This window comes from Hemiscyllium ocellatum, chromosome 21, assembly GCF_020745735.1.
Source record: "Hemiscyllium ocellatum isolate sHemOce1 chromosome 21, sHemOce1.pat.X.cur, whole genome shotgun sequence".
Lineage (NCBI taxonomy): Eukaryota > Metazoa > Chordata > Chondrichthyes > Orectolobiformes > Hemiscylliidae > Hemiscyllium > Hemiscyllium ocellatum.
In genome coordinates this window covers 49,335,810-49,361,873 of record NC_083421.1, presented here as the reverse complement: position 1 = coordinate 49,361,873, position 26,064 = coordinate 49,335,810, and the positions used below count along the sequence as shown (strand labels likewise).

Genomic DNA, 26,064 nt, shown 5'->3' with positions numbered 1-26,064 from the left:
TATCTCTGGACCTTCCCCAGGCTGCAGGCTCCACGCCTGAATTCCCACTCATCTCGTCTTCTCCACCTAATCACAGACAGTGATTAGTCATAGAGCCATAGAGATGTACAGCACGGAAACAGACCCTTTAGTCCAACTCGTCCATGCCAACCAGATATCCTAAATTAATCTAGTGCCATTTGCCAGCACATGGCCCATATCCCTCTGAACCCATCCTTTCCATGTACCCATCCAGATGCCTTTTAAATGTTGCATTTGTACCAGCCTCCACCACTTCCTCTGGCAGCTCATTCTATACACACACCATCCTCTGCATGGAAAGGTTACCCCTTAGGACCCTTTTAAATATTTTCCCTCTCACCCTAAACCTAGGCTTTATAATTCTGGATTCCCCCACCCTCAAGGAAAATACCTTGTCTGTTTACCATATCAATGCCCCTCATGATTTTATGAACTTCTATAAGGACTCTTCACCCACCGACGCTCCAGGAAAAACAGCCCCAGCCGATTCAACCTCTCAAATCCTCCAACCCTGGCAACATCCTTGGAGATCTTTTCTGAACCCTTTTAGGTTTCACAACATCCTTCCGATAAGAGGGGTGATCCCAGGATTTCAACTGTTACCTGCACTGTTCAACTTCTGCCACTGGGTGTACACATGGTTGTTTATGTTTCATTCCATTTTATGTGTATTTTTTACATTTAATTATATATTTTAGTTTGCAAATTATTTCAGCTAAGAATGTACAGTTTTTACACAAAAATACAGTACAATATTTCAACTTGTGCACTTTTACTTCATACAAGAAAACCTAACTCTGGCTTTAACATTGAGTCCTATGGGAATGAATGATTCACTTAAAGTTGTTTCATTTAAAGTCACAATTTTCAGAAATGTAACCCAGCATTAAGTAAAGGGTTATTATTGCTAAAGCAGCTCTTGCCCACAATGTTTTAATTGAAAATTTATTATCTGACCTGCTTTAAAAAGCTCATAAGTAGCAGTCAGGTGATGGACCACATGAAGGGTCTTGATGGTAATGACTGAGAGATGAACGTTGCCCAGACCTCATGAGAATTCATCATGAGAACTCGTTTCAAACTGTGCCATGGGATCAAATCCTCAACAGGCAGACAAGACTTTAGTTTAACCTCCCACAAAATCATGTTACTTCTGACAACGTAACACTGTCAATTATTGTCCCTAACTACCAGCGTGTGGACTTGGCAGAATGTTGGCAGCAACATTGGCAGTGCCCAGAGGAGGAGACACCTGGCTGCAGTAGGCCAGAGGCATGGACGTGTCAATTCAGTGCGTTGTCATCTGCTCAGCGAATTATTGGCTATGGTAGTGATCGTGCCCACACTGGGGACTCCTGGCTGTGGTAGGCCTCTGAAGTAGGGACACTTGGCAGGATTATCATTGTTGTTCCAAGAGTGGGGTCTTCTGAAGGCCCAGGAGACCTTGTGGAAACCCTGGGTTGTGTTTGAAAACCCTTTGTACAAAAGGTGGACTCTATTTATGTAATTTCATTTTTTTATAACTCAAACTGGCACCGGATTGTTTTATTTATTCACTTTAGAGGGATATGGGCGTCCCTGGCTGGCCAGGATTGAATCCCCACTCCTAGTTGCTCTTAGGACGGTGAGGGTGAGCGGCCTTCTTGAATTGCTGCAGTCTACCTACTGTGGGTTGACCCACAATGCCCTTGAGGGAATTCCAGGATATTGACCCAGCAACAGTGGAAGAATGGTGATATATTTCCAAGTCAGATGATGAGTGGCTTGGAGAGGAACTTGAAGGTAGTGGTGTTCCCATGTATCTGCTGCCCTTGTCCTTCTAGATGGAAGTGGTCTTGGGTTTGGGAGGTGCTGTCTGAGGATCTTTGGAGAATTTCTGCAATGCATCTTGTAGATAGTACACACTGCTGCTACTGAGTGTTGGTGGTGGAGGGAGTGGAAGCTTGTGGATGTGGTAGCCAATTGAGCAGGCTGCTTTGTCCTGGCTGGTGCCAAGCTTCTTCCCTGTTGTTGGAGCTGCACCCATCCAGGCAAGAGTATTCCATCACACTCCTCACTTGTGCCTTGGAGATGATGGACAGGCTTTTGGGAGTCAGGTGAGTTACTCACCGTAGTATTCCTAGCCTCTGACCTGCTCCTGTAGCCACTGCCTATTTGTGGTGAGCACAGTTAAGTTTCTGATCAGTGATAACTCCCAAGATGTTGATAGCGGGGGATTCAGTGATGGTAACACCATTGAATGTCAAGGGTTGGTGGTTAGAATGTGTCTTGTTGATGGTGGTCACAACTTGGCATTTGTGATGCAAATGTTGCATGCCACGTGTTAGCCCAAGCCTGGATATTGTCCAGACCTTGTTGCATTGTGGTGACCAAACACTTTTCGCTATTTCTTTCTAGATATATGTGACAATGAATAGCTCATAACTCTTTACTCATAAGACTGTGTTCAAATCTTAGACCTGAAGCCAAGCCTTTGCGATGCTGAGAAAAAGATGCTACCATGTTTGCTCTGCTGAAGTATAGAAATGCTGTTCTGTTAATGGAAACATTCTTTGGTAAACCATTTCTGTTTTGCTAAAATGTGAAATCTTGTATCAACAATGGTTGTAGAAGCAGAGTCCAGAAGTTCTTTGGTAGAGAATTAAATAATTGCTCAATGTTGAAGAACATTGAAAGGATTCAGGGAACACATTCGGGATTGGGATTAGACAAGAGGAATTTTCTTTTTTAAATCATTCATGGGATGTGGACATTGCTAACTGGGCCATTATTGCCCATCTCTAGTTGCCATTGAGAAGATGGCAGTGGGCTGTCATCTTGAACTGCTGCAGTCCACTCAGCAAGGCCAGGAGGGAGAGAGTTCTAGGACGTTGACCCAGTGATACTGAAGGAATGACTGTACATTTACAGGTTGGGATAGTGAGTGGCTTGGAGGGGAACTTGCAAGTGTCATTGCTCCCATTTGTCTGTTGCCCGTGTCCTTTTACGTGGCTGTGAGTTTAGAAAATGCTATCTGAGGAGCCTTGCAGAATTTCTGCAGTCATTTTGTAAATGGTATACATGACTGCGACTGAGCATTAGTGGTGAAGCAAGTGAATATTTGTAGATATGGTGCCAATCACATTTGCTGCTTTGCCCTGGCTAGTGTCAGTTTTCTTGAGTGTTGTTGGAACTTCAGTTATTGAGACAAGTGGGAAGTATTCCATCAAGACTTGTGCCTTGTAAATGGTGGAAGATTACCTGTTGCAAGATTCCTAGCCTCTGACCCACTCTTGTACACTAGTTTCCAGCCAATGGTAATCCCAGGATGTTGATAGTGAGAAATTCAGTGATGGTAATGCCCTTGATGGTTAAGTGATGATGGTTAGCTTCTTGCTGGAGATGGTCATTGCCTGGCATTTGTGTGGCATGATCATCACTTGCCATTTTACAGCCCAAGCCTGGGTAACGTGCACGTCTAACTGTATTTGAACGCAGACTGTTTCAGTAGCTGAGGAGTCATGAATGGTGCTGAGCACTGTGCAGTCACCGGTGAATATCCCCACTTCTGACCTTATAATGGAGGGAAGGGCATTGATGAAGAGGCTGAAGATGGTTGGGTCTAGGACTATACCCAGAGGAACTCCTGCAGAGATATCCTGGAGCTGAAATGACTGACCTCTAACAACTACATCCAGTGCCAAGTCCAACCAGCAGACTGTTTTCCCCTGATTCGCATTGCCTCCAGTTTTGCCTGGGCTCCTTGATGCCTCATTTGGTCGAATGTAGCCTTGTAACTCCTGAATTCATGCAGAGTACAACATTGACAGAGACTTGATGGGCCAAATGGCTAATATCATTGGTTAGGCCCCTGTTGGAATTATTGTGTGCAATTCTGGTCTCCTTCCTATCAGAAGGATGTTTTGAAACTTGAAAGGGTTCAGAAAAGATTTACAAGGATGTTGCCAGGGTTGGAGGATTTGACCTATAGGCGGACACTGAACAGGCTGGGGCTGTTTTCCCTGGAGCGTCGGAGGCTGAGGGGTGACCTTATAGAGGTTCACAAAATTATGAGAGGCATGGATGGGATAAATAGGCAAAGTCTTTTCCCTGGGGTCGGGGAGTCCAGAACTAGAGGGCATAGGTTTAGGGTGAGAGGGGAAAGATATAAAAGAGACCCAAGGGGCAACTTTTTCACACAGAGGGTGGCACGTGTATGGAATGAGCTGCCAGAGGATGTGGTGGAGGCTGGTACAATTGCAACATTTAAGAGGCATTTGGATGGGTATATGAATAGGAAGGGTTTGGAGGGTTATAGGCCAGGTGCTGGCAGGTGGGACTATATTGGGTTGGGAGAGCTGGTCGGTATGGATGGGTTGGACTGAAGGGTCTGTTTCCATGCTGCATATCTCTATGACCTTGACTCTACTGCTGTATGATTCTGTGATTTTTTTTTATTTCTGACATGAGGGCATCAAAAATCACAAAGGCCAACCTTACCTCAGTTGTAAAGCGAGGTGTATTAGCAGCTGAGACTCTCCAGCATTCAGTATTCAGTCGTCACAAATGAATGAATCATTGGACAAGCTGGAGACCATCAATATTTTATTAAAGAGAGATCAAGTTGATGAGAAAAATGTTACCACAACCATTACATCTCAGCTTTCTAATGATGCAGCTTCGTTGTTTCAGCAATGCGTATTACATGTTTCCAGGGCATTATCCAATTATGGTACACTCAGGCAAGTAATGAGCTTTGTCTGCAGTTTCACCTGAAGCTAAACTAATGTATATGCAACGCTGGAGGAAAGATATTCTGCTCTTGTGCTAGGACTCTAATACTCATGAGAACAGTGTGGTTTATGGTCCAGTGATCCTAAACAGTCCTCTATTAAGCTTTAATGTTTGCTTCAGAAGACTAAGGAAGTTTATAAGGAAATTGAAATTTTAACTGGCTAATTCTATTAAGCTGTAGTCACGCTGATTTAAAGTGAGAATTTTGTCTGACGCCTAAAGCACTTTTATTGGCAGATAAACCAAAGTATATCCTGATGTTCATTACCAGTACGCAGGAGAATTGGATGAGCCAATGATGACATGATCCGTTGGCCAAAGTTTTGGAATTCTCACCAACCTTTCATCTTTCCATTATTCGGAACTTCTTGTCAGGTATATTGCAAGCGGCTGTATTTAATTATGAAGCTCACAGGCAGTGTGTTGACTGCAGTCAGCTCCAGTAGATATCCCTAATCTGCACCCAGCTAGCAGCACCATGAGCTTGGTGTTACCCCTTTGCTCCAAGTTTGAGTATTTTCCATGTTGTCATTCCAGGCTTGACAACTGAATCAAACACAACCAAATCTGACACAGCTCCAAAGCAGAAAAAATGGGCCCGGAAAGGAGTGGACGAGGAGCTCAGGAAAGGCGCTGTGCGATCAACGAGCAGTGACAGGTAAGCACTGATCAATGTGCAGAGAATTTACCATCGTGGGGGGGTTGGGGAATATACAAGCAAGGAGCAGGGATAAGCCAATTGGCTCCACAGACCTGCTTTGTTAGTTAATAGGATCCTACTTGATGTAGCCTCAAATCCACATTCACACCCACCCATCACTGCTTCCCCTACTTACCAAGAATCTACCTCCCTCTGCTTCTCAGTATTCAGACTCTGCTTGTATTAGATTAGATTACTTACAGTGTGGAAACAGGCCCTTCGGCCCAACAAGTCCACACCGACCCGCCGAAGCGCAACCCACCCATACCCCTACATTTACCCCTTACCTAACACTACGGGCAATTTAGCATGGCCAATTCACCTGACCTGCACATCTTTGGACTGTGGGAGGAAACCGAAGCACCTGGAGGATACCCACGCAGACACGGGGAGAACGTGCAAACTCCACACAGTCAGTCGCCTGAGGCGGGAATTGAACCCGGATCCCTGGCGCTGTGAGGCAGCAGTGCTAACCACTGTGCCACCATGCCGTGCTTCTACCATGTGTTCAGGAAGGGGGTTCCAAAGACCAAGGACATGAATTGCCTCGAAATATTCCTCTACAGTGGTTTCAGTAACTGTAAATACTCGATTCTTTTGGGACAAAACCTTGTTCCCATTTGGATCATTTCCCACCACGGGTTATTCTATACTTTTTGTTTAGTTTCCTGATACCGGTCAGATGGCAGTTTAACCAGGGTACGAAGATATGGCCAAAGGTTGAAGATTGAAGAAAAGTCATCGAGGGTTTGGGGAATCCATTGCCACAGAAGGCTGTGGAAGCCAGGTCATTGAGTATATCTAAGACTGAGATAGACAGGTTCTTGATTATCAAGGGGATCAAGGGTTACGGGGAGGAAGTGGGAGAATGGGTTTGAGAAACTTATCAGCTATGAATGAACGATGGAGCAAATTCGATGGGCTGAATAGCCTAATTTCTGCTCCTATGATTTATGGTCTTATGGCTATTTTAGGATTCCAGAGATTTTGCAGTGATACAATAGAGTTTGTCTATAGCTCCCTTTCCTCCCTCCCTGCTTCATTTTGAAAATTTGTCCAGCCAAAGTGAGTAGGCCTCATGTGCAATTTGATTGCTTGGGACTGCAGATCGAGCTTACACCGCTGAGACTGAAGGATCAATGTACTTCATTGGAATTGAAGATTGTGCGTTTACTGTGTTTGATACAGATATACCACACAAACATCATTCTTATTGCATGGGGACTGGAGTACGAGGCTGTGAGAAAGCTTTGCTATAATTGCATGGGATTTTGCTGAGACTACATGTCCACTTCTGGACACCTTATATTTGTTCCATCATTGGGATTAGGACATCGCTGCCAGGCTAGCATTTATTACCCATCCCTGATTGAGTCAACCACATTACTGTTGGTCTGGAGCCACCTGTAGGTCAGACCAGCTAAAGATGGCAGTTTCCTTCCTGAAAGGACATTAGTGAACCACATCGGTTTTTCTGACAATTGACAATGGATTGCCGGTCATTGTTAGACTCTTAATTTCAGACTATTAATTGAATTCAATTTCCACCACCTGCCATGGCAGGATTCAAATCTGAGACCCCAGAATATTTCCTGGATCTCAGGATTAACAATCCGGTGAAAATACCACTAGACCATCACCTCCCTAAAGAGTGATAGCACTACATTGATTTCTGGGTTATAATGGAGGATGAGTAGGATTAGCCTGTATTCTAGAGTTTAATAAGATTTATGTTTCAATAAGATTTATGTTTTTCTGACAGTGTTGAACAGGGTGAAAGGTAAGAGCTTGGTTCTCGTATTTGAGAATCTAGACTCGGGGGCATAACCTCAGGGTAGGACTAGTGGATGACTACTAAGTGCACTAGTTAGGTAGGCCTAGGTGAATCCTCAACTCTTCCCCCACCATCTCACAACTAACTTGTGAAAGTGAATATTGTGCATTGGTGTGAATAAGAATTCAGTATTTATAATTTAATTCATTTTTATTTGAGCAAGGAGAATATGATGATACTGATTTTACATTCTCAATGTTCTGTATTTTGCCCAGGATATTCCCAAGAAGAAATGCTCTTTTTAATGTGTTAAATGGCTCACATGTTATAACACAGTGTTACTGTCATAGTTACTGGGTGATGTTATGTGTAATTTACAAAATCAATAATCCTTTTGATAGATTGGGCTGTATTCAATTACATCCTTTGATATCATTTGCTGGTTTGTAGTTTTGGAATAGTTATGTACATGTATAAATTTATAAAACTGTTGCATCAACTGAGTGAAAATTATAATCTGAAATTTTGGAAAATGTAATTAGATGGAAGTCTAAGTACGTCGATATATGTTGACCTTAAGACCATAAGATATAGAGTAGAAGTAAGGCCATTCAGCCCATCGATTCCACTTCTCCATTTAATCAAGACTGGTGGGCATTTCATTTCCACTTACCTGCATTCTGCCCATAGCCCTTAATTCCTTGGAAAATTAATAATTTATCAATCTCTGCCTTGAAGCCATTTAATGTCCCAGCCTCCACTGCGCTCCATGGCAATGAATTCCACAAGCCCAACACTCTCTGGCTGAAGAAATGTCTCCTCATTTCTGTTCTAAATTGATTCCCTCTAATTCCAAGGCTGTGCCCACGGGTCCTAGTCTCCCCACCTAAGCCATACATTATCTTGTAAGATTCTATTAGATCTCCCCTCAACCTTCTAAACTCTAATGAATAAAATCCCAGGATCCTCAGCTGTTCGTCTTATGTTAGGCCTACCATTCCAGGGATTAGCCATATGAATCTCCACTGGACATGCTTCAGAGTCAGTATATCCTTCCTGAGGTGTGGGGCCCAAAATTGGACTCAGTATTCTAAATGGGGCCTAACTAGAGCTTTATAAAGTCTCAGAAGCACATCGCTGCTCTTATACTCCAACCCTCTTGAGATAAATGACAACATTACATTTGTTTTCTTAATCACGGACTCAAGTTGCAAGTTAACCTTTAAACAATCCTGGACTAGCACTCCCAGATGCCTTTGAAATTTTGGTTTTATGAATTTTCTCATTGTTTGGAAAATAGTCACGTTGCTCACGTTGAATTTCATCAGCCATTTCCTGGACCACTCTCCTAAACTGTCTAAATCTTTCTGTACTGAAAATGTGTTGCTGGAAAAGCGCAGCAGGTCAGGCAGCATTCGAGGAACAGGAGAATCGACGTTTTGGGCATAAGCCCTTCTTCAGCCCTTTTCCAGCAACATATGTTCAGCTCTGATCTCCAGCATCTCAGTCCTCACTTTCTCCTTAAATCTTTCTGTAGCCTCTCCACCTCCTCAGTATTACCTGCCTGTCCACATAACTTAGTATCATCAGCAAACTTCATTAGAATGCCCCCAGTCCATTCATCCAGATCATTAATATATATAAAGTGAACAGTTGTAGCCCCAACACTGAACCCTGCGGAACACCACTTGTCACCAGTGCCATTCCAAAAAAGAACGTTTTATCCCAACACTCTGCCTTCTGTCAGACAGCCAATCCTCAATCCATGCCAATAGCTCACCTTGAACACCATGGGCCCTCACCTTATTCAGCAGTCTCCCGTGAGGCACCTTTTCAAAGGCCTTTTGGAAGTCTAGATAGATAACATCCACTGGGTTTCCTTGATCTAACCTACTTGTTACCTCTTCAAAGAATTCTAACAGGTTTGTCAGGTGTGACCTCCCCTTACTAAATCCATGCTGTTTGTTCTAATGTGACCCTGCACTTCCAAGAATTTAGAAATCTCATCCTAAACGATGGATTCTAGAATTTTACCAACAATCGAGGTTAGGCTAATCGGCCTATAATTTTCCATCTTTTGTCTTGATCGTTTCTTGAACAAGGGGGTTACAACAGCGATTTTATACTCATCTGGGACTTTCCCTGACTCCAGAGACTTTTGAAAGATCACAACCAATGCCTCCGCTATTTCATCATCTACCTCCTTCAGAATTCTACAATATAGCCCATCGGGGCCAGGAGATTTATCAATTTTTGGACCTTTTAGCTTTTCTAGCACTTCCTCTTTTGTAATGGTTACTATAGTCAACTCTGTCCACTCGCTTTCCTTACACTGTGAAGACTGATGCAAATTAGTTATTAAATTCTTCAGCTATTTCCTTATCTCCCAGCACTAGCCTTCCAGCATCAATTTGGAGTGACCCAATGTCTACTTTTGCCTCTCATTTGTTTCTTATGAATTGAAAGATACTTTTACTATCATTTCTAATATTACTGGCTAGCCTACCTTCATATTTGATCCTCTCCTTCCTTATTTCTCTCTATGTTATCCTCTGTTTGTTTTTGTAGCCTTCCCAATCTTCTCTCTCTCTCTCTCTCTCTCTCACACACACACACACACACACACACACACACACACACACACACACTTTCTTTTTTCTTTGGGATGAATTTACTGTGTCCCCAATTGTACCCAGAAATTCCTGCCATTGTTGCTCTACTGTCTTCCCCGCAAGGCTCTGCTTCCAGTCGATTTGCGTCACTCCTCTCTCATGCCCCTGTAATTACCTTTATTTAACTGTAACACCATTATGTCCGATTTTGCCTTCTCTCTTTCAAACTGCTGACTGAACTCAACCAAATTATGATCATTGCCTCCTAAATGTTCCCTCACTTTAAAATCTTTTATGAAGTCTGGCATATCACATAGCATAACATCAATTGACATATATCAATAGATCAAGACCTTTTATGCCCACTCCTAAAGCCTTTTCATTTCCTCATACAGTTTGATGAATAATGGTTTATTCAGTATTTTTGCTATTCCACCCTACCCCCGAAGAGTTTGTCATTATGGGCTACCTGTGGTTTTCCCAGTCTTGTCTGAGTGTAGGGTCAATCATTTAAGAATGAGCTGGTGAGGAATTTCTTTTCTCAAAGAGTTCTAAATCTTGGGACTTCCTTATTTGAGATGTTACGGCTGCTGTGCTGCTGATGGCCGAGGTAGACAGTGTTTTGGATTCTGGGGGAGGTACCCGACCTGGGCATCATTTGAGGCAGTGAAATTGAGATCAAAAATCTTACCAAGAGGCAGAACAGCTGCAAGAGGCCTTACAGCCTGCTCCTGTTCATATCCCTTATGTTTCATTGGGAGTTGTGTGTGACATTCAGAGCAATGAGCATGAGGCTGGATTGCACTGAAATGGGTGCGCTGGTTTCAACGTCAGGGTGAGTTGACATATTAGCTGGCCCGCAAATCTGGCACCCATATAAAAGGAGCTCCTCTCAATACGTCCACCATTGGCAACTTGGTGAACGTCTAGACATGAACAGCTCCAGCTGCAGTCACAGGAATGACCTTGCACAAATTTGATGGAATTACATTATACTTTCTTCACAGGCCTGAAGGAATGTTTGCAAAGTGGCCAAAGCCTCCTTGAGAATCTGGTAGGCAGGGGCTCTTTGTTTTGTAATTAGAAGGTATCCCATTCCAGCAGGCATCCTGCCAGCCTAGCTTAATAGATTATTTGGCATCTTGTGCCAGTAGGCATTCTGGCAGACTGCAATATCCGTAAATTCTTCAGGGAGTTGCTATTGATAATGCAGAGCCCACTAAAGTAGTAGGAAGGCGAGTGTTGTATTCTGTCTGATAAAGCAGGATCCAAGGTGATGTTTTGCTGTTCTTTGTTTGCCCCACCCTAGAGAAACTGGAAAGATTGACATCTCCAGCCCTATGGAGAGAGGAACACAAGTTGAAGAGGAGAAAAGGAGATAGAAAGAGAGAAAGAGTGGGGAAGAACATAGGGACTATACAGGTGGGGTGGGGAGGGCAGGGGGAGAGAGAGAGAGAGAGAGAGAGAGAGAAAGAGCGCAGAGAGAAATAGGGTGTGAAAAAGAAAGAGAAAAGAGAGGTAAGTGTGAGAGTCAGTGCAATAAATGCACTAGTGCCTGGTTTCCACAATACTGAAGGGTTTAACATTGACTTTACTATGAAGGCAGGAGCTGGATTTGGTACATTATAACACACTCGGTTGTCTTAGCATGTTCAAGGTGCTATATAAATGGAAGTGTTGATTCTTGCTCACATCATCACACACAATCACAAATGTGTTAAAGTGCAGGAGGAGGCCATTCAGCCCATCCTGACTGTATCGGCTCAATAAATGAGCATCATTGACTAGATGCCAAAGTCCTGCTTTTTCCCCATTGTTTCTATCCAATTTATCATTCAGTGCCCCTCTTGAATGCCTCAATTGAACCTGCCTCCACCACATTTCATGGCAATGCTTTCCGTACCCAAAGTACCCACTGAGTGAAAAGGTTTCTCCTCGTTTCGCCGTTTGCAGATCACTTGTGCTCTCTTGTTCTTGTTTCTTCTACAAGCAGGAACAGGATCTCTTTATCAGCTTGCTTCCCATTTTGAAAACCTGGCCATCTCTCCAGAGAGAACAGGCCCAACTTCTTCAATATATTTTCATCGCTGAACTTCCTCATCTCACAATCACTCTTATAAACCATTTCTGCACATTCTCCCATACAGAGACTTTGCTATTAGTGTGATGCCCACAATACTCCAGCTGAGGTCTAACATGTACAAATTCAAAATCATCTCCTTGCTGTTATACTCTAAGCCGATATTAATAAAGCCAAGGACATTATGCTTTACTTACTGCTCCATCCTCCAACTTTCAATATCCTGTGCACATACATCCCTCTGCTCCAACACCCCCTTTAGAATTGTAGATTTAACATAGATTGGCTTTCAATGTACTTCTGACAAAGTGCATCACTTCAGATTTCTCTGCACTGGATCTCATTTACCACCTCTCTGCCCACTCATCTAGGTGCTTCTGGAGTTTTGCACTGTCCTCCCCAAAGTTAACAATTTGTAGATCATTGTGAATTGGGGAAGGAAGTGTTTCCGTTGCTACTCAGACATATGGTGAGATTAGATTCACGAACGTATGGAAACAGGCCCTGTGGCCCAAAAAATCCACACCGCCCCTCTGAAGAGTAACCCACCCAGACCCATTCCCCTACTCTATATTTAGCCCTGACTAATACACATAACACTATGGGCAATTTAGCATGACCAATTCACCTGACGTGCACATCTTTGGATTGTGGGAGGAAACCCACACAAACACAGGGAGAATGTGCAAACTCCACACAGACAATCACTAGAGGTGGGAATCAAACCCGGGTCCCTGGTGCTGTGAGGCAGCAGTGCTAACCATTGAGCCAAGTGCCAGCCTATGCAACACTTGGTTCCTGTCACCCCCATTGTGGTACTTAGTGATTGATAGCACCAACAAGATTATCAGTTCATTTTTGCCATTAAATCGTTGTGGATGAACTGCCCTTTTCTTGCAGTTTGACCTCATTCCAGTTTATTTAGTGTGGTGACCATTGCTTCACTAGGGAGAGTCAACTTCTCCTGGGTGCTTCTTACAAGACGTGGCTGATAGTGCTTTTCCCTGTAGTTATTCGATTGGGTGAATAACTGTCTGTTAATTTAATACAGAGTATTTATTTACATGATACTCTGAGAGCACTGAGAGCTAACCAACTACCATGTCAACTCAAACCACATGTGACTTTGCTCAAATCAACATTAACAGTAATCATAATCTTAGTGAATGGTGGAACACGCTGAATGGACAGAGGAGTGTACTCCTGTTCCTAAGTTGTATGTTTGTTTGTGTTTGATATTGGCAGATAGGAGTTCTACCTTGATTTATCTGCTTAAAGCACACCCTTATTTAAATCTATCCAAACATGGGCTCTCTCATGTGGGAGTGAAACATTCCCATTGCATTGTGGATTTACTACATTTCCTCCAGTATGGAAAGTTGCTGACAACCATTCTACTTGCATTATATCATGAAATCTGTTGAGTTAATGCAGCCAGAGAATATCTTTCTCTGCATTGTTGTAGTACAGGAGAAGGCCAATTGCCTTTGGCACTAACCCAGTCTCCTGTCTTTCCCCATACCTTTGTGCATGGTTTTGCACAATAATTGGGAAATTGCAGACAGTGGATGACCATCGGGCTGCAGGCAAGTTGGAGTGGCCATTGGGCATGATGGAAAGATAATGAATGAGGCTCGGTGTGGAGGGGGGAGGCAGGAGGTGACATGCTTTGGGTTTTGTGTTCTTTGAACCCGTGTACTCGAAAGGCGGAGAGACCTGGGGTGTGTGCATGTTCATGTCTGAGGAAGGGTGCAGGATGAAGTGCAGAGCTATTGAAATGCATATTATACACTGTCAAACAATGATTAAACACCTTGAATGCCTCAGTTGACCCTGCCTCCACAATGTCAATACACTTCAAGCTGAACCTTTTTTGGTAGTTTTTTTTATTTGCAGCTTTTGGAACACATTTGAGTACTACACCATCAGATTCTCCATCCTCTTACCTGAAAAGAACAGTTTCTCTCTGTCTATTCCTATCTAGCCCATGATTTTAAACTATCAAATCTCCCCTCAGCTGTCTTGGAGGAAAACAGAGCCAACTAATCAATTGAAATGTCTCATTCTTGAGACCACGTGCAAACCTTTTACAGCATTCCTTCTCCAATGAGTTCACATCCTTCCTCTGACAGCCAAAACAGGACACAGTGCTCTGCTCTAGCTGAGATGTAACGAAGTCAGAATCAAGCACTTGCCTTGATTTGATCATGTATAATATGCACTTTAATGGCTCTCTGTGCTTTATCCTGCCACCTTTTTTCCTCTGACATGGGCATGTGTGTGCCCCGGGTCTCTCTGCCAAGCTCTCTTTGGAGTACACGGGTTTCATGTTCTTTGGTCCCAGAGTGCGACACCTCTTGCCTCCCTTCTCCACATTGTGCTTTTAGTTATCTTTCCAAAATGGCTACTCCAGTTTTTGTTTGCAGCTTGGTGGTCGTCTACTATTGGCAATTTCCTATATTTTGTATCATCTACAAACTTTGAAGTTGTTCCCTGAGTAACTAGATCATGTATCAGAAAAAGCAAGGATTCCAATACTGATGTATGGGTAATTCCGCAAAGTATTCTTGCAGCCAGAATGGAGCCGTAAACCACCACTTGGTAAATTGGCTAAAGGTTAGGAAGTCCTTTGTTCCAGATGATCTCAACCTTATTGTCTTTTTTTTGAAAAAATTGATTTGCTGCCTGAGTGAGTAAACATTAAGTGCCTGGCAGTACTTTAGCAGAGTAGCCATTTAAGCTGCTATGTTCCTGCATCCCTTTAATCTCCCACCACCCATAATGTGAATTTTAACTGTTCTCTTTATTTACCCAACTTTCAATGTATATTTGTCATTTTGGAATCACAAAGCCAATTTTGACACACTATATGGTAATCCTGACTGAAATGTTTTTGCACAACTAGGAATCCAGCATTGGGTTACAAAATTAGTTCTTAAGAATAACTGCTTGCTGAATGAATGAGTTTCCAGAGTTCCATTTTCTCACCCCTTTTTTTAAAAATAAGCCAGATAAAGACAGCTCAAATAATTTCGCTTAATTATTTTAAAAATAATGCACTGTCAGCATTCTGTTATATCTTTCCCCTCTCACCCTAAACCTATGCCCTCTAGTTCTGGGCTCCCCGACCCCAGGGAAAAGACTTTGCCTATTTACCCTATCCATGTCCCTCATGATTTTAAAAATCTCTGTAAAGGTCACCCCTCAGCCTCCGACGCTCCAAGGAAAACAGGCTATCTGCCTGTTCTGACAATCTTCAGGTTATTTGCGATGGCTGTTTGAGTAGAGGTTTTGAGCCATTTACTAAGATTTCATAACCTTAAATATTAACTCTAGTAGAGTAGACTGAAGGTTATTATATTCCATCGAAATTATAAGATTTGAATTGCCTATCAGTGCATTGCTCTGCCAACACCTTTTCTTGTAAAGTTTTGGCTAACGTGGAGCCACTGTTTAAGAAGGGTGGTAAGGACAAGCCAGGGAACTATAGAGCAGTGAGCCTGACCTCGGTGGTGGGCAAGCTGTTGGAAGGAATCCAGAGGGACAGGATGTACATGTATTTGGAAAGGCAAGGATTGATTCGGGATAGTCAACATGGCTTTGTGCGTGGGAAATCTCACAACCTTGATTGAGTTTTTTGAACAAGTAACAGAGGATTGAGGACAGAGCGGTAGATGTGATTTATATGAACTTCAGTAAGGCGTCTGACAAGGTTCCCCATGGGAGACTGATTAGCAAGGTTAGATCTCACTGAATACAGGGAGAACTAGCCATTTGGATACAGAGCTGGCTCAAAGGTAGAAGACAGAGAGTGGTGGTGGAGGGTTGTTTTTCAGACTGGAGGCCTGTGACCAGTGGAGTGCCACAAGGAGTGGTGCTGGGTCCTCTACTTTTTGTCATTTACATAAATGATTTGGATGCAAGCATAAGAGGTACAGTTAGTAAGTTTGCAGATGACACCAAAATTGGAGGTGTAATGGATAGCGAAGAGGGTTACCTCAGATTACAACAGGATCTGGACCAGATGGGCCAGTGGGCTGAGAAGTAGCAGATGGGGTTGAATTTAGATATATGCGAGGTGCTGCATTTTGGGAAAGCAAATCTTAGCAGGACTTATACACTTAATGGTAAGGTCCTAGGGAGTGTTACTGAACAAAGAGACCTTGGAGTGCAGGTTCATAGCTCCTTGAAAGTGGAGTCACAAGTAGATAGGATAGTGAAGAAGACGTTTGGTATGCTTTCCTTTATTGGTCAGAGTATTGAGTACAGGAGTTGGGAGGTCATGTTGTGGCTGTATACGACATTGGTTAGGCCACTGTTGGAATATTGCGTGCAATTCTGGTCTCCTTCCTATGTGAAAGATGTTGTGAAACTCGAAAGGGTTCAGAAAAGATTTACAAGGATATTGCCAGAGTTGGAGGATTTGAGCTATAAGGAGAGGTTGAACATGTTGGGGCTGTTTTCCCTGGAGCGTCGGAGGCTGAGGAGTGACCTTTAAAGAGGTTTATAAAATCATGAGAGACATGGATAGGGTAAATAGGCAAAGTCTTTTCCCTGGGATCTGGGAGTCCAGAACTAGAGGGCATAGGTTTAGGGTGAGAGGGGAAAGATATAAAAGAGACATAAGGGACAACTATTTCACACAAAGGGTGGTACGTGTATGGAATGAACTGCCAGAGGAAGTGGTGGAGGCTGGTACAATTGCAACATTTAAGAGGCATTTGGATGGGTATATGAATAGGAAGGGTTTGGAGGGATATGGGCCAGGTGCTGGCAGTTGGGACTAGATTGGGTTAGGATATCTGGTGAGCATGGACGGGTTTGACCGAAGGGTCTATTTCCATGCTGTATATCTCTGACTCTGACTCTTTTTCAAACAGAATCCCAAAAGGATTACAGCACAGAATGAGGCACGTTGTCTGTGCTAGCTCCCCAATTGTGCAATTTGCTTCAAGTCACTTTTTCCCCTTCTCCCTGCACTTTATTTTCAGACAGCCATCCAATTTCCTCTTGAACATCTCAATTGAACTTTCTTCCCCCATACTGTCAGGCTCTACTTTCTGGTTTTGAACCTCTCGCTGCGTGGAAACATTTTTCATCTTGTTGCCGTTGCTTCTTTCACCAATCACCGTAAATCTACACTCTCTTGTTCTACATCCTCCTGCTAATGGGAACAGTTTCTCTCTCTGTCTACTCCATCCAGTCCCCGGAGGATATTGAATGCCTTTAGGAACTGCCTAGCTCCAACGAAGGAGTCCCAACCGCTCCAATCTATCCATCTGACTGAAGTTCCTGATCCTTGGAATCATCCGTGTGAAATCTTTTCTGTGCTTTCTCAATTACCTTGACATTGTTCTTAAATTGTGGTGCTCAGGACTAAGTATAAAGACCAATCCATTGTTTTATTCAATTGGATTACGTTTAGAATCTATGCCCCTATTAAAACAACCTAGGCTCCTATCTGCTTTACCAATAGAGCTCGCAACATGTCCATGGTGGGCAATACTGACGCCCATATTTCTCAAGAGAATTTTTAAAAATCTCATTCCCAGGCTCCAAATGGGTGTTATTAGGGAGATGATTGGGCACAGTATCAAGAACCTCGAGTAACGAGTCGGCTGGAGGTTTCCTGGATTATGTGCCTGTTTCCACCGTGTATATAGAGATTTTCAAGACTTCCCCTTTGAAACTTTCAATTGTTTCCGAAAGATCTTGAAGGGCCTCAGCGGTTTATCAGTCATATCCCCAGGACCTGATCAGGTGTACCCGAGAACTCTGTGGGAAGCTAGAGAAGTGATTGCTGGGCCTCTTGCTGAGATACTTGTATTATCGATAGTCACAGGTGAGGTGCTGGAAGACTGGAGGTTGGCAAACGTGATGCCACTGTTTAAGAAGGGTGGTAAAGACAAGCCAGGGAACTATAGACTGGTGAGCCTGACCTCGGTGGTGGGCAAGTTGTTGAAGGGAATCCTGAGGGACAAGATGTACATGTATTTGGAAAGGCAAGGACTGATTCGGGATAGTCAACATGGCTTTGTGCGTGGGAAATCATGTCTCATAAACTTGATTGAGTTTTTTTGAAGAAGTAACAAAAAAGATTGATGAGGTTAAAAATCACACAACACCAGGTTATAGTCCAACAGGTTTAATTGGAAGCACACTAGCTTTTGGAGTGATGCTCCTTTGGACTATAACCTGGTGTTGTGTGATTTTTAACATTGTACACCCCAGTCCAACACCGGCATCTCCAGATCAAGATTGATGAGGGCAGATCAGTAGATATAAGGCGTTCGACAAGGTTCCCCATGGGAGACTGATTAGCAAAAATAGATCTCATGGAATACAGGGAGAACTAGCCATTTGGATACAGAACTGGCTCAAAGGTAAAAGACAGAGGGTGGTGGTGGAGGGTTGTTTTTCAGACTGGAGGCCTGTGACCAATGGAGTGCCACAAGGATCGGTGCTGGGCCCTCTACTTTTTGTCATGTACATAAATGATTTGGATGTGAACATAAGAGGTACAGTTTATAAGTTTACAGATGACACCAAAATTGGAGGAGTAGTGTACAGCGAAGAGGGTTACCTCAGATTACAACAGGATCTTGACCAGATGGGCCAATGGGCTGAGAAGTGGCAGATGGAGTTTCATTCAGATAAATGCGAGGTGCTGCATTTTGGGAAAGCAAATCTTAGCAGGGCTTATACATTTAATGGTAAGGTCCTAGGGAGTGTTGCTGAACAAAGAGACCTTAGAGTGCAGGTTCATAGCTCCTTGAAAGTGGAGTCACAGGTAGATAGGATAGTGAAGAAGGCGTTTGGTATGCTTTCCTTTATTGGTCAGAGTATTGAGTACAGGATTTGGGAGGTCATGTTGCGGCTGTACAGGACGTTGGTTAGGCCACAGTTGGAATATTGCATGCAATTCTGGTCTCCTTCCTATCAGAAAGATGTTGTTAAACTTGAAAGGTTCAGAAAAGATTTACAAGGATGTTGCCAAGGTTGGAGGATCTGAGCTACATGGAGAGGCTGAACAGGCTGGGGCTGTTTTCCCTGGAGTTTCGGAGGCTGATGGGTGACCTTATAGAGGTTTACAACATTATGAGAGGCATGGATAGGATAAGTAGGCAAAGTCTTTTCCCTGGGGTTGGGGAGTCCAGAACTAGAGGGCATAGGTTTATGGTGAGAGGGGAAAGATATAAAAGAGACCTAAGGGGCAACTTATTCACACAGACAGTGGTACGTGTATGGAATGAGCTGCCAGAGGAAGTGGTGGAGGCTGGTACAATTGCAACATTTAAGGGGCATTTGGATGGGTATATGAATAGGAAGGGTTTGGAGAGACATGGGCCGGGTGCTGGCAGATGGGACTAGATTGGGTTGGGATATCTGGTAGGCATAGACGGGTTGGACCGAAAGGTCTGTTTCCATGCTGTACATCTCTATGTCTCTATTGTCTCAACCTTGGAGAGTACCTTAATCTTCAGGTTTGGCTTCCCGAATGCATCTTCCCGAGTGCAACAGTCCATCTTCCGCAACTACACTGGCACCATCCCCCACCTTTTCCTCCGCTACATCGATGACTGTATCAGCGCTGCCTCGTGCTCCCACGAGGAGGTTGAACAGTTCATCAACTTTACCAACACCTTCCATCCCGACCTCAAATTCACCTGGACTGTCTCAGACTCCTCCCTCCCCTTCCTAGACCTTTCCATTTCTATCTCAGGCGGCCGACTCAACGCAGACATCTACTATAAACCGACTGACTCCCACAGCTACCTGGACTACACCTCCTCCCACCCTGCCCCCTGTAAAAACTCCATCCCATATTCCCAATTCCTTTGTCTCCGCCACATCTGTTCCCAGGAGGACCAGTTCCAATACCGTACAGCCCAGATGGCCTCCTCCTTCAAGGTCCGCAGACTCCCCCCAGACGTGATCGACGATGCCCTCCACCGCATCTCCTCCACTTCCCGCTCCTCCGCCCTTGAGCCCCGCCCCTCCAACCGCCACCAAGACAGAACCCCACTGGTTCTCACCTACCACCCCACCAACCTCCGTATACAGCGTATCATCCGCCGTCATTTCCGCAAACTCCAAACGGACCCCACCACCAGGGATATATTTCCCTCCCCTCCCCTATCAGCGTTCCGCAAAGACCACTCCCTTCGTGACTCCCTCGTCAGGTCCACATCCCCCACCAACCCAACCTCCACTCCCGGCACCTTCCCTGCAACCGCAGGAAATGCAAAACTTGCGCCCACACCTCCTCCCTTACTTCTCTCCAACGCCCCATGGGATCCTTCCATATCCACCACAAATTCACCTGTACCTCCACACACATCATCTATTGCATCCGCTGCACCCGATGTGGCCTCCTCTATATTGGGGAGACAGGCCGCCTACTTGCAGAACGCTTCAGGGAACACCTCTGGGATGCCCGAACCAATCAACCCAACCACCCCGTGGCTCAACACTTTAACTCTCCCTCCCACTCCACCGAGGACATGCAGGTCCTTGGACTCCTCCGTCGCCAGAATATAACAACACGACGGTTGGAGGAAGAGCGCCTCATCTTCCGCCTGGGAACCCTCCAGCCACAAGGGATGAACTCGGATTTCTCCAGTTTCCTCATTTCCCCTCCCCCCACCTTGTCTCAGTCGATTCCCTTGAACTCAGCACTGCCCTCCTAACCTGCAATCCTCTTCCTGACCTCTCCGCCCCCACCCCACTCCGGCCTATCACCCTCACCTTGACCTCCTTCCACCTATCACATCTCCATCGCCCCTCCCCCTAGTCCCTCCTCCCTACCTTTTATCTTAGCCTGCCTGGCACCCTCTCCTCATTCCTGATGAAGGGCTCTGGCCCGAAACGTCGAATTTCCTGTTCCTTGGATGCTGCCTGACCTGCTGTGCTTTAACCAGCAACACGTTTTCAGCTCTGATCTCCAGCATCTGCAGACCTCACTCTTTACTTCCCGAGTGCCTGTCTGGTTTTCCTGTGATGTTTGTTCAGTTGGACAGTGGCTTCTTTACAATTGGAAATATGACCACAGGTCATTACAATCTAACCTGCTTCTCAAAAAACCCACAGAATTGGGTTTTACATCCTGCCATTATTACGCTCCATCAAAATCATTGGGCACGTTTTTATTTATAGGATGTGGGCGTCACTCCCAAGGTCAGCATTTGTTGTCCTTCCTTGATAGCCCTTGACCTCAGTGGCTTGCTAGGGCTTTTCCAGAGGGCAGCTAAGAGTCAATGACATTGCTGTGTGTCTGAAGTCAAGGCTAGGCCAGAACAGGTGAGGATGACGGATTTCCTTCCCTAAAGGACATTAGCAACCAGATAGGTTTTTTAATGACAATCAATGATAGTTTTATGGTAGCATCATTGAGAATAATTTTCAATTTTATATTTTTATTAACGTTAAATTCTATCAACTGCTGGAATCAAACCCAAGCTCAGAGCACTAGGACTGAGGGCTACCAGTCCAGTTTGATATTTTGAGGAGATATTCATTCCTCCTACATGAATATCTCCTCAAAATATCAAAAAGCAAAGTTCCACTGTTGGTTCTCTCACCCAATAAAGTAGATTAAAATTACCACGTATTGAATCTTGATGTAATGTTTCTTAAGTTGTGGTATATTTTCCACATCGTACAGTACATCTATACATCCAAAACTCATAAACCCCGTCAGTAGCAATGTACGAGTTGAGTCTAATGAACAGATTTGTCTGAAGCTGTATCTGATGCAGCAAGGCTTTTTTAAAATCGAAGTATAAATGTCAGAAGGTGGGGTATCCAATGCCCATTCACCATTAGGATTCCTACCCACACATTCCTCAGACTTAGGGTCACAGCTTCAACTCCAAAGCATTTTGCTTTCATTTGCTTGTTTGCAGGATTCTGTCGGAGATCATTGACACTGAGGTGGAGACGCAGCGCCATTTATCCACCAGTTCCGACCCGGACACAGCAGCCAACAGAGAAGAGAGCCCTCCAGCTAGCAGCTCATTTCAGCTGAACACGTCCTTCGATGAAGATGTTCTGGACTTGAAGTGAGGAGCTGGCGACTGTCGTCTTCTGTTTTTTGTTTGTTTTCGCTCCCTTCTTCTCCCCCTCCGAAGACTCTGTAACCATAGCAACCCACCCAAAATGTATAGTGCATGTCCGCGCAGTTCTGTTATTGCTGTTGCACTTCGGAAGGCCGACGACCTCTGTCCTCCTATTTAATGTGAATTTCACACATTTAATATGAGCCTTGACTAAAAGTTTTGGAATATTTTTGCAGATGATTTACTTATTATTTATTACCACATATTTATCTCATTGAATGGAAGAACTTTGTTGGCTGAGGTTTGTACATTTTGTTCCGTCGGCCTAATGTTTGGTTTTGAATCCTTGACCCTCTTAGCAGTAGTTTTGTACTCAATGAATATGTACTGTCAAAACTGTTGCTGCCTCTGTGATGGGAAAAAAAACACCAACTGTCTTAAAATATTGTATTGCCATTGTTTTTAATGCCAAGAATTAAATGTAAATGTTTTGTGTTTCAAATGTTGCCTCTAAAATTACTGAATTCGTACCTACAAAAATATCTATTTTCAGTGCTATCGTGCACTGTTGTGAAAGTAGATTATAATTCTGTTAATTAATATGAAATGAATATTAAGGAATATAAAATGTGTTTTTCTTTTACAACTCAAAATATATTCAGTTCACCTGATAAGTAAATATTTTTGTTAAGTGAATGGAAATTTAAAAGAATTTAAAAGCATTTTCTGTCTAATCTTAATGTATTTACTCCTGAGATAAGCTTCAGGGGTAGTCTTTGTGAAATGATGCTTAAATAAATCTGTATTTATTATCTGGGATAATGCTGGACAATGTTCTTTTCATACTTTAACAATCAAAGAACATGATTTGACCAGAGCAGCAGTTCAAGAAATCAGCTGACCACCATCTTCTCCAGGATGATTGGCAGTGGACACAACCAGAAAAGCCCACACCCCTGGATGAAGGAGAAAAGGGCTGAAAATTTAGCTGGGCCTGAACCGGATACAGCTGCAGCTTTGATTCATTATAAATTCACAATTTATTTTATAACACCACTTCATTTAAACTGATTCTTTTTTGCCGTTTTATTAAGGCAAGGAAATGTTGAATCTGATTAACAAAATAAAACAGCCATTATTGTTTGATGCTGTTCTGCACGGTACTGCTTAAGGCTTGTTGTCATTAATGATCTCTATTTGCTACAAATTAGGACATCAGGACTGAACAGTGTAAACATGGATAATGCTCAATTCACTGGCATCCAAGAGACTTGGACTGAAGGTTTGGGAGATTAAACTCAGGGTGACTGAAGCCTAATCAATGAGCTGTAAATGTGTATAGGTATAACAGTGATTTACTTATCAAGATTAGATTAGATTCCCTACGGTGTGGAAACAGGCCCTTCAGCCCAACCCGACCCTCTGGAGAGCAACCCACCCAGACCCATTTCTCTCTGACTAACGCACCTAACCTCTGGGCAACTTAGCATGGCCTGTTCATCTTTGGACTGTGGGAGGAAACTGTAATGTCTGTTACTTGACTTTATCCCAATAGCTAGTATTTCCTTGAAGGCCCTAAAGCCTGAGAGTGTGTTATAGTGAAAGCTAAGCACCCTTACATCTGCAAGGTCCAAACAAACAAAGGTTTTACCCTAGCATGTGCAAGGGAGATGTTTATCTTAGTCACTCACTGAACATCTCAAAAACAGAGAGTTTTCATCTCGCAGTTATTCTCCAATTCATGTAAGACCCTCCCTCAGTCTCCAGCCTCGGATCTGCTGGTTGCTGTGGTAATTCAGCTGCCAAGTCTGGCCTTATCTCCTTGGTCTGTGCAGCAATGAATAACTGTTCCAAATACAATGGAGTAAACTACAGCAGGGACTATCATACATTTGAACTTTAACTTTCCTGTCTGGGTTGAATGTAAATCTCCTGCCAATGTCAACAGCCCAGTCATCTGGCAGGGTGCCCCTGGGTTTTGGGCAGAGGCAGCAGCACCCAGTTCCCTGGGCATGTTGCACTGGAGAAGAGGCTTATTCCCAATCTGAAGTTCCCAGATAATTATTGAGCCTAATAAATCGATCTTAAACTAAAATACACACTAGAGAGCAGCGGGATCTTCCTCTTGAGAGAGTTGCATGAATATTCTGGGCGTTGAAAGAGAAATCCGTGCCATGGAGTCATAGAATTCCTACAGTGTGGAAGCAGGCCATTCAGTCCATCAAGTCCACACTGACCATCCAAATATTATTCCCATCCAGATCCACCCTCTTACCTGTAATCCTCGTAATGCTGCATTTCCCAAGGCTAACCTACCTAGCCTACACACCCCTGAACACTACGGGCAATTTAGCATGGCCAATCCACCTGACCTGCACATCTTTGGACTGTTGGAGGAAACCGGAGCACCCGGAGGAAACCCACACAGACAAGGGAAGAAACTGCAAACTCCACACAAACCAAGCAAACTGTGAAAATGATAGATATGAAGTAAATCTCATCTGAACTGAATGATACCAAGTTTGTCAAAATTTGACATATTTTATTCCAGGCATGTTTAAAGTGACAAAAGCCATTTCCACACAATTTTATTACTTAACAACCGTTCTTTACTTCTGGCTCTTACTCAGGAGCAACAGTTTAGAAATCTAGAATGCCTTCAGGCAAGTTTTCCTGCATAATGGCGGTTAGTGTAGGAAAAAGATGTGCAACTGCACTTCAGTGAGGAAAGAACAGCAAACTGCTGTGTTTGTGAAAAATGCTCTCAGTCATCGCATTTTGATTCTTCATCAGTGTTCACCTACAAAACCAGAGATTTCTACTCATTAAGTATGATTTTAAAAATGTTTCCGGTTAATACACACAAAACATTAACAACTTCAGACAGACGGAACCTCTTAGCATGTTGCACGATCCATGACCCTTTAGAATCAGCATCTTCCACTTTTAACGATGTGCAGAACAGAAAACCGTTGGCCTGAATCCAACCCCCAGCTTCTCCGAAAGGCTGAGCACTGATCTCTCCAGTTTGGCTCAACCAGAAACCACATTGACCAAAGTATCCATATGCAGAGTGTTCGAACCTCTATACCTTGTTTATCTGGAATTTGGTGATGGGTTGATGATCCTCTGCCTGCCTGGCCTTCACCATTCCCTGCCATCATCATTCTTCACATTTCCAAAGGACATGATTTTAAATTGTTGAATTCCCTAAGTTACCAAGCTTTTCTCATGAGAAGTGTCACTAGCTAGTCCTGCGTTTGTTCCCCATTCCTAATTATCCTTGAGAAGGTGGTGATGAACTGTCTCCTTGGATTGCTGCAGTCCATTCCGTTCGGAACTCCCCAAAGTTTTGATCCAGCAACAGTGGGAAATGTGCAAATGTTGTTGTCTAAGTACAGACTTGGAGCAAGCATTTTGCCTTACATTCCCTCTCCTGTTACATTGTGCACTTCTGCCTGACCAGACAGTGAATCATGTACAATACTCTTCGAAACTACCATGGTCATTGACCATTGCTCTGTGGACACGTAGAGTTTCTGGCGTGAATGGTTTTGTGGGTGGAATCATGGAGTCAATTGTGACACTGAGGAAGGCAATCCATTAGATGCTGGCTGTCCATGGAATGATCCTGTCAGTCCCATTCCTGTATGCTATTCCTGGATTCCGGCTCATGCAATTATGGTCTCCTTCCTAACGGAAAGATGTTGTGAAACTTGAAAGGGTTCAGAAAAAATTTATAAGGATGTTGCCAGGGTTAGAGGATTTGAGCTATAGGGAGAGGCTGAACAGGCTGGGACTGTTTTCTCTGGAGCGTCGGAGATTGAGGGGTGACCTTATAGAAGTTTACAAAATTATGAGGGGCATGGATAGGGTAAATAGACAAAGTCTTTTCCCTGGGCTAGGGGAGACCAGAACTAGAGGGCATGGGTTTAGAGTGAGAGGGGAAGATATTAAAGAAACCTACGGGACAATTTTTTCACACAGAGAGTGGTATGTGTATGAAATGAGCTGCCAAAGAAAGTGGTGGAGGCTGGTACAATTGC

General features: G+C 43.7%; 1 protein-coding gene across 5 annotated transcripts in view; it reads left to right on the top strand.

Moving 5' to 3' along the window:
- garnl3 (GTPase activating Rap/RanGAP domain like 3) overlaps positions 1-22,547 on the top strand; it is a 444,876-nt gene extending 422,329 nt beyond the window's left edge. For all 5 annotated transcript variants that reach the window (XM_060841087.1, XM_060841090.1, XM_060841088.1 and 2 more), the window contains 2 exons: positions 5,332-5,452; positions 21,866-22,547. In XM_060841087.1, the coding sequence (XP_060697070.1) occupies positions 5,332-5,452; positions 21,866-22,025 (281 nt within the window). In that variant the 3' untranslated portion in view covers positions 22,026-22,547. The remainder of the gene's footprint in view (positions 1-5,331; positions 5,453-21,865) is intronic.
- Positions 22,548-26,064: the final 3,517 nt, after the last annotated feature.